Source organism: Annulohypoxylon maeteangense (assembly GCF_022496945.1).
Source record: "Annulohypoxylon maeteangense strain CBS 123835 unplaced genomic scaffold GGS22scaffold_12, whole genome shotgun sequence".
In the NCBI taxonomy this organism is placed as follows: domain Eukaryota; kingdom Fungi; phylum Ascomycota; class Sordariomycetes; order Xylariales; family Hypoxylaceae; genus Annulohypoxylon; species Annulohypoxylon maeteangense.
In genome coordinates this window covers 1,085,414-1,099,187 of record NW_025953259.1, presented here as the reverse complement: position 1 = coordinate 1,099,187, position 13,774 = coordinate 1,085,414, and the positions used below count along the sequence as shown (strand labels likewise).

General features: G+C 45.8%; 3 protein-coding genes across 3 annotated transcripts; 2 read left to right on the top strand and 1 right to left on the bottom strand.

Moving 5' to 3' along the window:
• Positions 1–177: 177 nt before the first annotated feature.
• Positions 178–1,835, bottom strand: GGS22DRAFT_167592 (DUF1295-domain-containing protein). Its single transcript, XM_047962008.1, has 4 exons — positions 1,375–1,835; positions 1,249–1,313; positions 968–1,191; positions 178–912 (listed from the first exon to the last, which is right to left on the bottom strand). Exons 1-4 carry the CDS (start codon positions 1,732–1,734, stop codon positions 494–496), a joined length of 1,068 nt encoding a protein of 355 aa, XP_047817472.1. The 5' UTR covers positions 1,735–1,835; the 3' UTR covers positions 178–493.
• A 538-nt stretch (positions 1,836–2,373) lies between these two features.
• GGS22DRAFT_180653 (prokaryotic type I DNA topoisomerase) lies at positions 2,374–4,626 on the top strand (the record flags this gene model as incomplete). Its single annotated transcript, XM_047963790.1, has 6 exons — positions 2,374–2,454; positions 2,517–2,714; positions 2,771–2,949; positions 3,003–3,172; positions 3,220–4,529; positions 4,588–4,626. The coding sequence occupies 6 exons, from the start codon at positions 2,374–2,376 to the stop codon at positions 4,624–4,626; spliced, it is 1,977 nt and encodes a 658-aa protein (XP_047817471.1).
• Positions 4,627–7,808: 3,182 nt separating this feature from the next.
• On the top strand, positions 7,809–9,609 carry GGS22DRAFT_33951 (putative Sin3 binding protein-domain-containing protein). Its single transcript, XM_047966847.1, has 2 exons — positions 7,809–8,133; positions 8,292–9,609. The coding sequence occupies exon 2, from the start codon at positions 8,320–8,322 to the stop codon at positions 9,430–9,432; it is 1,113 nt and encodes a 370-aa protein (XP_047817470.1). The 5' UTR covers positions 7,809–8,133; positions 8,292–8,319; the 3' UTR covers positions 9,433–9,609.
• The last annotated feature ends 4,165 nt before the right edge of the window (positions 9,610–13,774 follow it).

The window sequence follows — 13,774 nt, the reverse complement described above, 5'->3', positions numbered from 1 at the left end:
GCTAAGCGACGACGCCTCCATATGTTGCCCGCCATCATCATCGGGCTTAGGTTCTTGTCGGGACTCCGGTATTGGTGGGGGTCGAAGGATTGTGGGTTGCGTGTCAGGTCGCAGCATACATAATACCTAGCAGGTACCTCGTACCTAGGACCTTGGTTGGTAAGAAATATCTATCTTTCCTCTGGAGTTGGATTAAATAAGAATTGTTGGTCACCTGCAGACTATTTTGTTGAATAAGACGTTGATATCTCTTTTCTTTTATCCAATGGATCTATCCAAGATCAACTATTTGTTCCCATGTATTGAGGTATCCCCGCAGCTTGCGAGGACAAATAGATTTCGCGAACGAGCTTTGATGTTCCGGTCCGAGCTGCATGGCTGCGTCATAATGCAGTAGACTGTAGACATATATGGTGGTGATACCCTCCTACGATGCGCATGTGAGCGCATCTAGCATACGCCATCCGAGCATTAGAACATAGAGAGATCTACATTACTTTTGCTTTGGCTTCTGTTTCTTCGCTAAATCGCTCGACCGAATCACTTTCGGCGTTGCTGCAGGTGTTTTATACCGAGTGAAGCTAGGTATGAAAGCACCAACCTGCTTCTTGTAGAGCTCGTACTCCGGATACTTTCCGGAACTGATTGATTCCGTGAGCCAGGTTGATCCCTGGAACACCATGATCAGAGAAAGAGGACCTAGGCCAGCCCAGCTATACAGACTCTTGCTTGCGTAACAGCTCCATTGGTATAACAGAATCCATATTGTCTGTTCGGCCGCAAAATTCGGGTGCCTACAGTATGCCCATAGTCCTGATGTGATGAAACCTCGGTCTAGGTCTTCGTGAGTAAGTCCACATCCTCGCGGCACCTTAGCCGTCTCCTGGTACTGCTTCTTCGCTGCTTGGTAATCTTGGATAATATTCGTCAATCGCGGATCAAATTGGTGCTGTGCTGTAGAACTCACCCCATTGTTGTTGGTCGCTGAACCACTCGGAGACGATAAGTCCGAGTTCGGCGGCTGCAAAGCCTAGGTCCGCTGCTGTAATATCCCGTTCGAAGTTCGAGGTCATCATTATGACATATGTCGGAGCTGCGAGGAGAAAAAGCAATATGCTTTGGATAAACGAGATGAATGTGACATTCAGTAGAAAGAAAAGTGCCGGATGTGTCCTGCTTCGAATTATTGCCCTATCGTTATCGTTTCGTTAGGTGGCTGGATTATATATTTTAAGAGAGAACACACACCACCTATAGTCTTCCGACCCAATATTGTAACCGCCCTTCCGTGTGTAATTGTAGGTTAATCGAGCCTTGCAGATATCAGCCCCTGGTTGTGTGACGATGGCATACTCTTTTTTCCTCTTCACATACACTCCATATCACACTCCAGCATAGTATTAGATCAACCCTTTGACTTGGTAGGTTGTTCAAATGGGACCAAGCAGCAAAATGCGCATTATATATCGTAGGTAATAGACTCCACATACGGTCAACTTGGGAATAATTTCGGTTGAATTCGGATACGACCAAGAATATGGCACCGAGGAATATCGAAAACCCAAGACCAGACACCAGCGGATTGGTATTCTTGTATAACTCGACGATTGAATCATGGCTTGAGATAGCATAGATTATCTTGGCAGGCAATTCGTAAACTTGAGGTAGGTACGGTTCAACCACTTGGGAGTAATCGGCACAATCTTCGAGACTCTTCACCCATGGCAACGCCATTTTGAATTGGCATGTATACTGGTATTCGTTCGTATCGTAGGATTAGAGAGGAAGACGGCAGTTAAGATATCGGTGTTAATTGTTGGTGTATATACTTCGTACGTCATGACTTTCAATATTTCTAAGTTGAAAATGAAATTGACGATTGATCCTAACCGTACCTTGGCAGATGCACGGGCCACCTAACCCCGTAATGAGAACTCTCTATCTAACAGGGGTTATGTGTGGGTTCAAAATCTTAGGTAAGGATGATTGGACCAATCAAATAGTTTATTTACTCCGGTACAGTACATACCTCACAATCAATTGTGAACTTTTTACTCGAGAAAAAAAAGTGTCGGGAAGGCACGCGATGATGATATTTGAAAGTGCCGAAGTGAAAATACGAAGCGTGAACTCATAAACTTCTCCACATAACCATCAAAACCTCTAGAGGTAGAGAATCACCTCCAGGTCTATTGATGATGAGATATACATGGAACATCGCCTTCTAGGCAATCATTTGCTTTTTTTCTACCACGGGTAACAGCGTTACTCATGAGACGCATCTTGAGCTGCTTGTGTCATATCGAAAGGACACACCAAATAGCAGCAACGAGATTTAACATTTCCCACTTTCTTAGACGACCCAAATCAACTATGAGAGTTCTTTGCGTCGCCGAGAAACCCTCGATCGCGAAAGCCGTTGCAGGTCACCTCTCAGGTGGTCAAGTTCAAAGTGTTAGTTCTTTAAATCTTCACCAGTCCGCTAGCTTGACGATACCTTGCTAACCTCAACCTAGCATAGCACGTCGGAAAAATACATCAAGAACTATGTCTTTGACTACGACTTTGGACATCCCTGGGGTCATTGCCAAGTTACCATGACATCTGTACTCGGTCATATTACCTCGGCCGTTTTCCCTGCCGAGTATAAGAGCTGGGAATATCCGCCGCCCGAACGCTTGTTTGATGCCCCTGTAAATATCATCACATCCGAGGTCCGCGCCCTAGTTTCTAGCATCAAACCCGCTCAAATCCATAACATATATTGTAGGACAAAACGAAAGTAGCAGATAACATCGAAAAGCAGGCACGCTATGCTAACGCACTGTGCATATGGACTGATTGTGATCGAGAAGGCGAGCACATAGGCCATGAGATATGCGAGGCAGCTAAGAAGGGCAACAGGACTCTGGATATCAAGAGGGCTAGGTTCAGCAATATCGAGAGAGCGTCAGTCGTCTATTCCATCTACCCTAACAAAACACCAAGCTAAGTCGGCCTAGGCATATCTTGAACGCGTCTCGAAACCTCGTCAATCTTGATCATAAGCAAGTTAATGCTGTAGCCTCCCGCATCGAGCTGGACCTTAGGATCGGTTATGCATTTACTCGGTTCTTGACAACAAATATAAGGACACTGGGAGGGCCTCTTCAGAGGCTTGTTGTAAGCTATGGTTTGTCATCCCAAGGCCAATCAAACCAGAATATTCTAACGTCACAGGGTCCTGTCAATTCCCAACCCTAGGATTCGTTGTAGACCGGTATTTTAAGGTTAGAAATTTCAAGCCGGAGCCGTTCTGGAGCATCAAAGTCATGCACAAACGAGAAGGCATAGATGTCAATTTTACTTGGTCACGCCATCGCCTCTTCGATAGGGCATCAGTCGTTGTTCTTTATGAGAGATGCCTCACAGCAAAGATGGCCAAAGTAGTAAAGGTTCAGGAGAAGCCCACAAAGAAGTGGAAGCCGCTTCCGCTAACCACGGTTGAGCTGCAAAAAATGGCTACGAGATTTCTACGTATGACAGGTCAGCAGGCTATGGAGGCAGCGGAGAGCCTCTACAATAGAGGCTTCATCAGTTATCCTAGAACCGAAACCGACCGTTTTGATTCCGGCATGAATTTACGTACATTGGTCCAAAAACAGACACAGTCTGGTTCCTGGGGCGAATATGCACAGAATTTAGTCAATGGTAGATTTCAACAGCCACGACAGGGACGAAACGACGATAAAGCCCATCCCCCTATCCATCCCATTACCTTTGCGGCGCCGACAATCCTTAACGACAGAGAAAAGAAAGTCTACGAATTTGTTGTTAGGCGTTTCTTAGCCTGTTGCTCGGAGGATGCTAAGGGTGTCGCCACAGACGTCGATATCATATATGGAGAAGAGTCTTTCCACGCCCATGGCGTTGTCGTGTTGGAGCGAAACTACTTAGACGTATATGTGTATGACAAATGGACAGGGACTGTTCAACTTCCTAAATTCACCATTGGTGAGGTCTTCGAACCTACCGAAGCTCTTATGACAGAAGGCAAGACCGCGGCGCCTAATTACCTAACTGAAGCTGATTTAATTGCTCTCATGGATGCCAATGGGATCGGAACAGATGCGACAATGGCTGAGCATATCCAGAAAATTCAAGAAAGAGAGTATGTTCGTACTGTGCCCCGAACTTCCCGCGCGGCAGACGAGGGAGGAGAAGAAGACGATGCCCCGGCTGCACGAGGAGGGCGCGGTGGCCGAGGCGGTCCTCGCCGGGGAGGTCGAGGTGGAGGATCCACAACCGGCGGGAGAGGGGGGATTATGGAATTTATCCCAACGCAGCTAGGTGTAGCCCTGATCGAAGGGTTTGACAGGATGAACTTCGAGACCAGCCTTGGGAAACCATTTTTGCGGAAAGAGATGGAACTAAAGATGAAGGCTATTTGTGAAGGCCGTACTACTAAAGAAGTCGTGCTAAGCGAGAGTATTCGGCAATATCGTCACGTCTACATGCAATCAAAGGAGAAGCTGACGGTTCTCAAAGCGGTTGGTTTATCCCTTTGTCGTCTCTTATTTGGGGAGGAAATACTAATTCAATATGAAGGCGTGTCGACAGTATATATTTCAACAAAATGGCGGCTGATGGAGAAGGTAAATTTGGATTTACTAATTGACATGGTCAAGGTACCATCGAATCAATATGAGTATTTTCTCGTGTCCTGCCATGAAGTAGGTAGTAACACATAATACGCACACAGAACAGGATTTTCACGGGCCGATTCCTTGTTGGAAGACTGCATATTGTTGATTGAGGTTAACACGCCACAAAGTCTTGCTCTACAACATCTCCGAACATCGGCCCTCCAGTTGCTCGTAAGCGATGACGCTCAGCATGAAAGTATCCTTCAGGCAAAATTAAGTTATACGGTGGACTAGGCTAGTTAAAGACGCGTGCGAGGCATAGATTCGCGAATTGGACAGACCTCAAATGCAGGACCTAGGTAGCCAATTCGTCGGGATTCGCCCATACGAAGACCATACGTGCGTCCAAGGTGCGTATCACGATGATAGTGCAAAACATACTGCATACTGCATACTGCATTATACCAGACTATATTACCCGCGTATCCCCACCGAACTAAGTAAGAGCATCTCATCGGATCGCGCTATGCTAAAACGTGGGGGAATCATACTGGATGATGGGCTACTCTGGCGAAACTCTGGCGGGGTATTTAAACTCTACGAAGTCGAGATGCAGACGCAACACGCAACCCTGAGAGCCCCTCCCCAAAATACGACCATTCAGGATTGTGTACTACCCGACCTGAGTACCTGTCTCGTCCCGTTTTTGCTCTATCACACCTTAGAACATCTATCGCTATCTACGTCTACCTTGGCTCTCGCCGTACCATCGTCATCATTGTTACCTACCACAGCCAACGATGACGGCGGCTTACGTCTGAATATCGTGACCTGCGGCGTACGGATCTACCTAGATAGGCAGCTATTGCAATGCTAATTCATAGTCGTTACAGAGGCTACCTAGGTAAATACTAATTCCGAATATTTCATCCCGGAATCAATTCATTGGGCTACTATGTAAGCGTGTTACGTCTTTTCGTCACTGGCTAGGGCTACGACTAGCTAAACATTGGTGGAATGGGGTCAAAGTCGCGCATCACGATACCAGTTCCTGACCAATCATAACTGGGCGCATGCGCAACGTGAGGGATTCCTGGGACCATGGCCTTTCAAAAATCGGGAATCATGTGGCATCGAATCAACCTATCTAGTAGCGCAGCCATGGATTCAATGGCTTCGAAGTGTATGCACCATTGATAGCCGGAAAGCTAGTATGGAACTTACCACTAAGCATTCGAATTTTGCATCAAAATGTACTTAGGTAGGTAGGTAGTAGGTACACGAAACTATCAGCGTAGCCGACGAACAAGCGAAGCTAAGATCACACATGGTCAAACAAGTCTTAGGTACAGCCCCGTTTCTATCGATTCGATTGACGGGAATGAGATCTCCAGCCTTCTTTCTTGCCTTACCTATATCGGTATCGTTGTCATTGGATCGCAATAAGAGTGTGACGCGAAGCATATGTAAGACCTGCGGGAGATTTCCTGCGAGCTGATAACGCAGGCTTCTAGTCTCGGCTAGGGCACAGGCATTTCTCCAGACTGCAAAAACCCATCGAAAATCGATTGGCTTCTTGGATTAGAGATAGTGCCATTCCATCCCTTGACATGCGAGATAGCCGGGTGGCCAAATGGGCGGACGGTTTTTGATGTGCTCGGATCAATGGCGGTTTTTAGCATCAAGCCGTTCCCCAAAGCAAGACCGGCACACGCCCCACGGGTTTCTCTGTGGGACGCCCCAGAGATTCAGCACCTGCGCAATGATGGAATTGATGGGGATGGCATGTCTTTTATCTTCTTGACCTTACTGTATCTATCCATGCCTGTCACCGGGGTATCGTGTGTACGTACATATTGCTGTGTTGTCCAGGCTGCCAGGCTGCCAGGTACCTAGGTATGTAAGTAGATTCAGGGCAATCCGAAAGCATGTGGCCCACGTCATGTTGATCGGGTTCCTATCTGCCTACCTAGTACCTAGTACCTAGTACCTAGTACCTAGGAATAAGCTGCATCTCTCGGGAATGCACCGAAGGTTCCATAGCGATAAACAAGTCAGGCACCAGAAAGGGTGGGAAACAAAGACTGGACGGGAGACAACAAAGAGCTGCGAGGAGGCTGCATACTTCATTTTTCTAGGTATCTAGGACCTAGGTATGTACTAGGTAGGTAGGTACGCGTTCTGCAACGCCTGCTGTCGCTTATTAGATCTGTCAACTAACAGTGGCTGAAGGCCACACATCATGAAATGAGTCAAGTATAGATGATCAGTCAAACGAGTATATATCTAACCAGTCAAGGAAAATGACTGGTGAATTGATTCGACAACTACATAGTACATAGACACCTAGCACCTATCATAACCTTGCCTATCTGTCTGTCCATCTTTCGTCTGTAACGATGATAAGGCCATACAGATATGGCTTGCTTCAGTACAACACTAACCACACCCCGGATTCCATGTTAGGTATTACTACTACATCCCAAGTAGGCTGCTGGACTGCTGGGTTAGGTAGAGTCGGGAATTGGGTGTTGATGGATGATTGTGTACGTAAGGCTCCTACATAAGACTCAAGGATTTAGGCCATGACATGATGATGAATGTATAGATCCGTACCTTAAGAGTTCTTACATTGTTAAATTGAAGTTATTATTAGATATCAATGTACCCATGTAATGGAGGTGTGCTTAGGTCTTAGGATGCGGAGCATTTCAAAGCACTCGTGGACCTGGCATTCATTTAAAATATCAATTGAAGTCGCGGTCCAGCCGTACCTTACCGAATTCATGTATTGTACATTAGGGTTTGGTTTGGGCTAGTTTGGTTTTAGTTTACCTCGGAGTTGAGTGTGGGAATGGGAATAGGATTCAACATGTTACTACGTAGAAGGTTCGAATGTCCAACTTGGATATGTTCAACTGGAAGTGTTCAAGTGTTCAAGGTTCTATGAACTAGAAGGTACGAAATACGTACTATGTACTCTTCGATGTACAGTACATACCTACCTATTTACCTCCCCTGCTCCCCCATATAATGCGTAGTATAATGTTGATTTTTCCTTTGAACAGTTCAAAATTATTAGAGGCACCACTCTTTTTGCTAGGGCCACTTCCTGAACATTGTGTCCAAGCAATCAGATTCGCGTGTGGCTCCCTGTGCGCTGTGCAATTGCCTGCTGACCATGTTGAACAACACCCCCCCTTGATTTCCAGTTCCCATTCATTGTCTTAAGGCACTTAGCGAGCAATTACATTAGTAGGTCGCAGCCGTCGCCTTTTCCCACGTTGATCTTTCCTTTCGTCAAGGAACAACAACAACAGAGAAATCAACATCACCGCAAAATTGTAATTTTGCAACCCCAAGAGTCATCTCAAGTCACAGTCAAGATAATCGCGTCAGCTTTGGCCATTTTCGCCTATTTTTGAATTTTTTTTGTTTTCCACCCAGAAAACAAAATTTAATCAATCTGTTTGCCATTACCGCTTGCACCTACTTCGGACTTGTCCTTGTAAGTGACTCACCTATTCTTACCTGCCTGCCTGTCATAATCATCGAAACATTGCCAGCCATTGAAATAAAAGAATGAAAAAAGCCAACCTCAACTTGATACTTTAACCCGATTTTATATCTATAAATTTTCATATTCAGTGTCGCTTACATCCATAGACACGACTCGAAGTATTTAATAACTAAAATGGCAACCATGGCATTGGCTACTGCTGCTCGCGATATCCCAAAGACCTCCCATCCCAGCCGAGACAGCTTAACTGCTGTAGCGGCTGCTCGGAGTGTTCCTGTGACACGAACTCATTCTCTTCCGACACCCCCCAATTCCATATCACCTACGCTGCCACCCCATGGTCTCAAGGCCCAGCTGCAGAGGGCGAGGCTTGATACCGTCGACTCCGACCTAGACCTTCACGAGGGCACCGATCATAGTCCTATCGGTTCGCCGAGTTTCGAGTCGACAGGAGCCATCACCCCGGCGATGCTGGCCAAATTTCATCTTCCAGACATCCTTCTGAACCACGGACCCTTGGCCATCCGCTATATCATGGGATACCTAACTACTTCGGTCCCCGGTTTTGCCGGGATCTCTCCACCGAAGGCGCGAAGGTTAGTCGTGGCAGCGTTAGAAGGACGTGGACAAGGGCACGGTGTCTCTGAAGGTGGAGGAGTTGGTGGAGTTGGCGGTGTCGTGGAATTCCAGAAGGTCGGATGGGGTCGGTGGGACGCTAGGCGACGCGGTCAACCTTCTCGAGATGCATCTCGACAATCCGGCGGTGAAGGTAGTGCCGGATCATATCCGACTAGCATACCAATCTCAAAAGGTGCAGGGTGGAACGCTGACCGCTCTCGATTGAACGCACGTGCCACTAGCAACGGCAATTCTGCGGCCTTCTCTCACGACGACAGAGACGTTAGCATGATGGAGAACGAAGCCGATAAGATGTCTCTAGACTCATTAGACGGCCCTGCTTCGGCTTCTTGCTCCTCGGCACCCGACAACGAAGACATGGTCATGAACGACGATCCCGAAGACGCTACCGATGACGAAGACTGGGCAGCTGTTGGAGCTGCGGCACTGCGGGCGGCCTCGTACTCCAATCCTATAGGGGCTCGTCAAGGAACGAATTTCCCCTCTCGTGTATATAACTCTTGCGGCCATCGATCATATTCCGGAAATAATACCGGAATGCTGCGGGAGCCACGTCTCGATAACATCGATCTGGACGCCTTGGCTGCTTCATCGGATGCTCAAGAGCGTGAGGCCATCCAGGCTCTTTTGCAACTCGGTTCTGTATAAATAATTCGGCATCGGTGGCGTTTAATGAGTGTAGCCCGGCTCGGACGGGTATGGTTTGGTTGGCTGTCACTGGCTGGGCTGGTTATCGTCTTGTCATTACTTGATCGGGCTGATGCGTTCGTCTCGATCACCATTGTTATCATCTGGCATCTTCTGGTTTTGGGGGGGTTTTTTTCGACATCCGGCGTCTCTGGCTTCTCGACGGCATTTAGGGTGCATTCCATACTTCCACTCCGGAGGGATTCCGGTTTTGGAATAATCATCCTTATCGATGGTACAATTTGCATGGCATTTCTCTAAACCCTGGAGGCGGGTGCATCTCCGCGGTTGTGAGCGGTTCGGAGTTTTGTCTTTCAACTTCTTTCTTCCCCTTTTTCTATACGAATCACGAACGCTACACCGAGTTGCCTGGTACACCCCATCAGAAACTTATCGGTTCCAGTCCGGAGGAATCGGATCGCCTTGAGCCAGTGGGAATCCCTCGTGCGCTCGGTGCCGATTGTTTCTGGGGACATATTCTCTTGCACATTATACCCCTTTGCGACGTACATACTTGACTTTTAATATCTCAATTTCCGCTGGCAGAAAACACCCTCCGCTTCAACATCACTCGCGGAGGGAGCAATACACGATTTATCATTCTTCCGATATTCGGCAGACATCGGAAGAAGGCGCTTGCATCGCATATTTATTGCAAGGGCATAGTTTGACACATTTAAGACTTTTAATTAATGCGTATCAAGAAGATGAGGAGAGACGAGAGACGAAGGAAGTTGATATGTTTAGCTGGATAGAGGCCGTAGTCAAATTGATGACAAAATATTTGGTGTGGGAGTGGGTGTGGGTGTGGGAGGAACAGGAACGATCAGACTCTTTGCGGCTGTCGTTTAACGCATGTACCAACAACGGTCTCGTATGCCGACTACAACATGTTACATACAATGATACAACTTACTTGGCCGATGGAAGAGGATCAAAAGCGACCGGTTTAGTTTGAGAGTCGTTGGATTAGTTGTAGCTGCATTCTAGCTCTTCGATATCGCCACTCAGAGAGAATGAGAGCACCACATATCCAACACGGATATGTACCTACCTATCTTCCCTTCAACTGTTCTATGTATGAAGCCGGTGATGAAATATGCTAAAATATCGAGTGTAGTACACTTATTAGTTTACGTCGTAGGTGTTTATGGATATCGTAAAAAGTACGATAGCTTTTCATTCCTTTTTTTTGTGATTGACAAGAAGGTAAGCATAAGGCCAATTACTACCTAGTTTAACAGTACTAGGCTGGCTTTAAAGGGGGGATATGGATCAATATGAATAATTTGCATAGTACCTAAGAAAGAACGCGTTAATATCTTACTCTAGTCTGCCGTGTTAAAAAGTCTCACACATATCTACTGCGGATATAATAAATAGAGAAGATTTGAGCACTCACCCAAATGGGTAGGTATAATAGGTAGTGAGTATATGGCAATTAAGCCTCGTAGCACTGACATTATTAATTAGGTAGTAATAGGTAGGTACCTAGTGTCTGGTAAACTTCAGTTAACCTAGGTACCTAGGAAATATGAGAGGTAAGTTTGCCCATCCCAACTTCTTCGCGCGAAGCCTAGAAGATAGGTAGGTAGGTACCTAGAAAGACCTATAAAATATAAGACATTACCCAGGATGTTAATAGCCATGTGCATTAACCCTACTAGAAACTTGGGAGACAATTGGCTCGAGGTCAGTTTCTTCGACCTTTTAATCATGCAAAGCAAAATCATGATGGGATATATACAGAACCTACGTAGGTGAAGGTATATGAATCGATCAGAGTTATAGAGATTCGAATATAAGGTAAGGGACGTATAGGTAAAGATTAGGATTGATTGCTTACTTGGGTATAAATGGATAATGATATCGATCATACATGCCTAGTAGTCATCGCTATATAGTATAGCTGAAAATGAAAACGAAATGTTGAACTCTATTGGTTGTTTGCGATTGGGACCTAGCCCCTTATTATTACTAACCCCTTTTCAATAAATAGAACTATACGAACTCACAAACCGACCCAAGTCATAAAGCACGCGGCCATAAGTTAATCTACGAAATCTTCAACGCGTAAGTTGTCAATCGATATCCGCATGCCCTTGAATATATTATTTCACCAAGTCTTAGTGGAAGAGAAGTAGTTAAAGCGGTTATAGATTTCAAATCTTGATACTTCTCGGTCAAAGTCGTACGACCTCAGTCAAAATATGCTTGGCCTTAACGGTCGCTCTCGAGCGTATCCGACCGTTGAACGGGGAGCTGAAACTGAACTATTAGTAAAGGCGGTCTAGGGCAGTGTCAGCAGATTGACTTCGAGCCAGCTACCTCCCTACTTACATACCTACATAAGCACAGGTCATGACACATCGATTGATACATATTACCTGGCATATGCTTCCCGCGATCCATTAGCGGCGTCCGCCCGGTGAGCCAAGGTGCCAAGGTGCCTGGATGCTAAGGCTGTTTGCTCAAGGTTTGACATAAGATTGGACTGTCAATCCGTTTTTATGTAGGTAAGCTTACTCAAGGTTTTGACAAAGATCAGCTGTGGATTCGCGGTTGTTCGGAATTGTATAAGAGATGTTCTACTTCGTACATATTCTATTAATAATAATCTCGAGTACCCTTGTGGCTTGACACATAATGTTTTGCACCTGTCCAAGGTTGGATTCATGACAATTGAGAGTCCTTAGCAGGGAGACCGAGAAACTGCTTGAATGATAATAGTCCAGCAATGTAATTACGTATGAAATATGCTTGGGGTTACAGTTGACTCATACATACCTACATATGTATATCAAGGACAAAGAGAATTAGCGGGACCTGAAGTTAGTTACGCATAGCAACGGCTCGACAGGACGTTCAAGAGAGGACAATGGCAATTGATATGAGAACTTCACCGAGTGGCGAATGAAAACCGTTCGAGCTAGATACTAGTCTCCTGGAGCGGCAGTTTACGGCTCCAGTGCCAAATGTGGCAAGAGACTAATTCAGCTTCCACATCTTGCTGCTGACCCGGTAATATACCTCGTTTGGGTACCTAGAAGACGGCTGTGCAACATAGACCACGAGGTCTACGAGATACCTTCCTTCTGGAATTTCTAAGGGACTGAAAGGTCCGAAGGTGTTTCAACAGGCTGGGCTAAGGCCATAGGTAATATACAGACAAGCAGAGTAGGTAATAGCTGATAAGTTCCCAGTTGTCCCATCTATACCCCATTCCGTCGTTGCCGACATCCATGGATGAGAGAGGTTGCTGATAAGTGCATGCCTAGGTAGGTAGCCAAGAACTTGGCGGGCGGAGAGGAAGATCAAGGCTTGGCCACCCGGCGGAGGGTCTGCCACCTTTTTATAATGAATACCTTGTCCATTGTACCAAGAGAAAACCAAGACTTTCTTCCGCTATCACATCACAACATTAACAATGTTTTGTTGGTGGGTTATATGATATCGGGGGAATGGATATGCAAGTCGAGTGTTATGTCATAGCGCCTATACTCCTTCATCTGCTCAGCTGTTTAATTCTTATAGATGATCGGGATGAATCATGATTAAGGCTATATTAAAAGAGTAGTTTTATGTATTATTTACGAATTACCGATCAACAAACTCGAGAAGGTTAGCACCTTACAATTGGCGAAGAAGGGATAGCATAAAAACAAAAAGAAGGGGGGAAGGTGTTCAATGTCGTGCACATACATAATAAAGTTGTTACAGATTTACAAATTAAGATAAAGTGTGGAAGTACATCCATAATATACCTATGTAATAAGTTACGGATGCTACAGGTTTACGGGTGAAGACTGTACATACATAGGTAGATAGGCAATAGGTACTTCGTACCTACCAACCTATCTGTAATTAAGTACATACATAATACCTGTAAGAGATTTTCGGAATTCTCATCCAACATGGTTCGCAACATATTCAGATGATTCGAGCGATTGTACGAGTTATTAAAGTACCTAGGTACCTACATATCTAGGTAGTTTGCATATTGCGTGTAGTACTCTAGTACGTAATAAGAAAATGATCATTTGAGCGTGACGAAGAATTATGCGAAAATGTGAAGGAACAATCCAACGCGAAAACAGACTGTTGCTAAGAAATGGAGTGCGAGAAAGTGCAGAAAGTGGGCGCAGTCGAGTCTCGGCGCAGGAGGAACCCAGCGGCCAAGGTTTTTCCAAGCAACCGTAAGCATTAAACGGGCAGATATGTCGAGACAATCATCGAATGCCAAGAGACGCCAAGCCCTTGGCGGAATCTTGGCGCGGAAGTCGTTACTGAGGAGGGGTAACTC

Excerpts from the sequence above, each read along its gene's own strand:
- GGS22DRAFT_167592 (XM_047962008.1), bottom strand. The coding sequence starts at position 1,734 with ATGGCGTTGCCATGGGTGAAGAGTCTCGAAGATTGTGCCGATTACTCC. Across the intron at positions 1,314-1,374 it reads GCTGGAGTGTGATATGGAGT|GCTCGATTAACCTACAATTA; the intron begins GTATGTGAAGAG and ends GATATCTGCAAG. Across the intron at positions 1,192-1,248 it reads GGGTCGGAAGACTATAGGTG|GGCAATAATTCGAAGCAGGA; the intron begins GTGTGTGTTCTC and ends CGATAACGATAG.
- GGS22DRAFT_33951 (XM_047966847.1), top strand. The coding sequence starts at position 8,320 with ATGGCAACCATGGCATTGGCTACTGCTGCTCGCGATATCCCAAAGACC.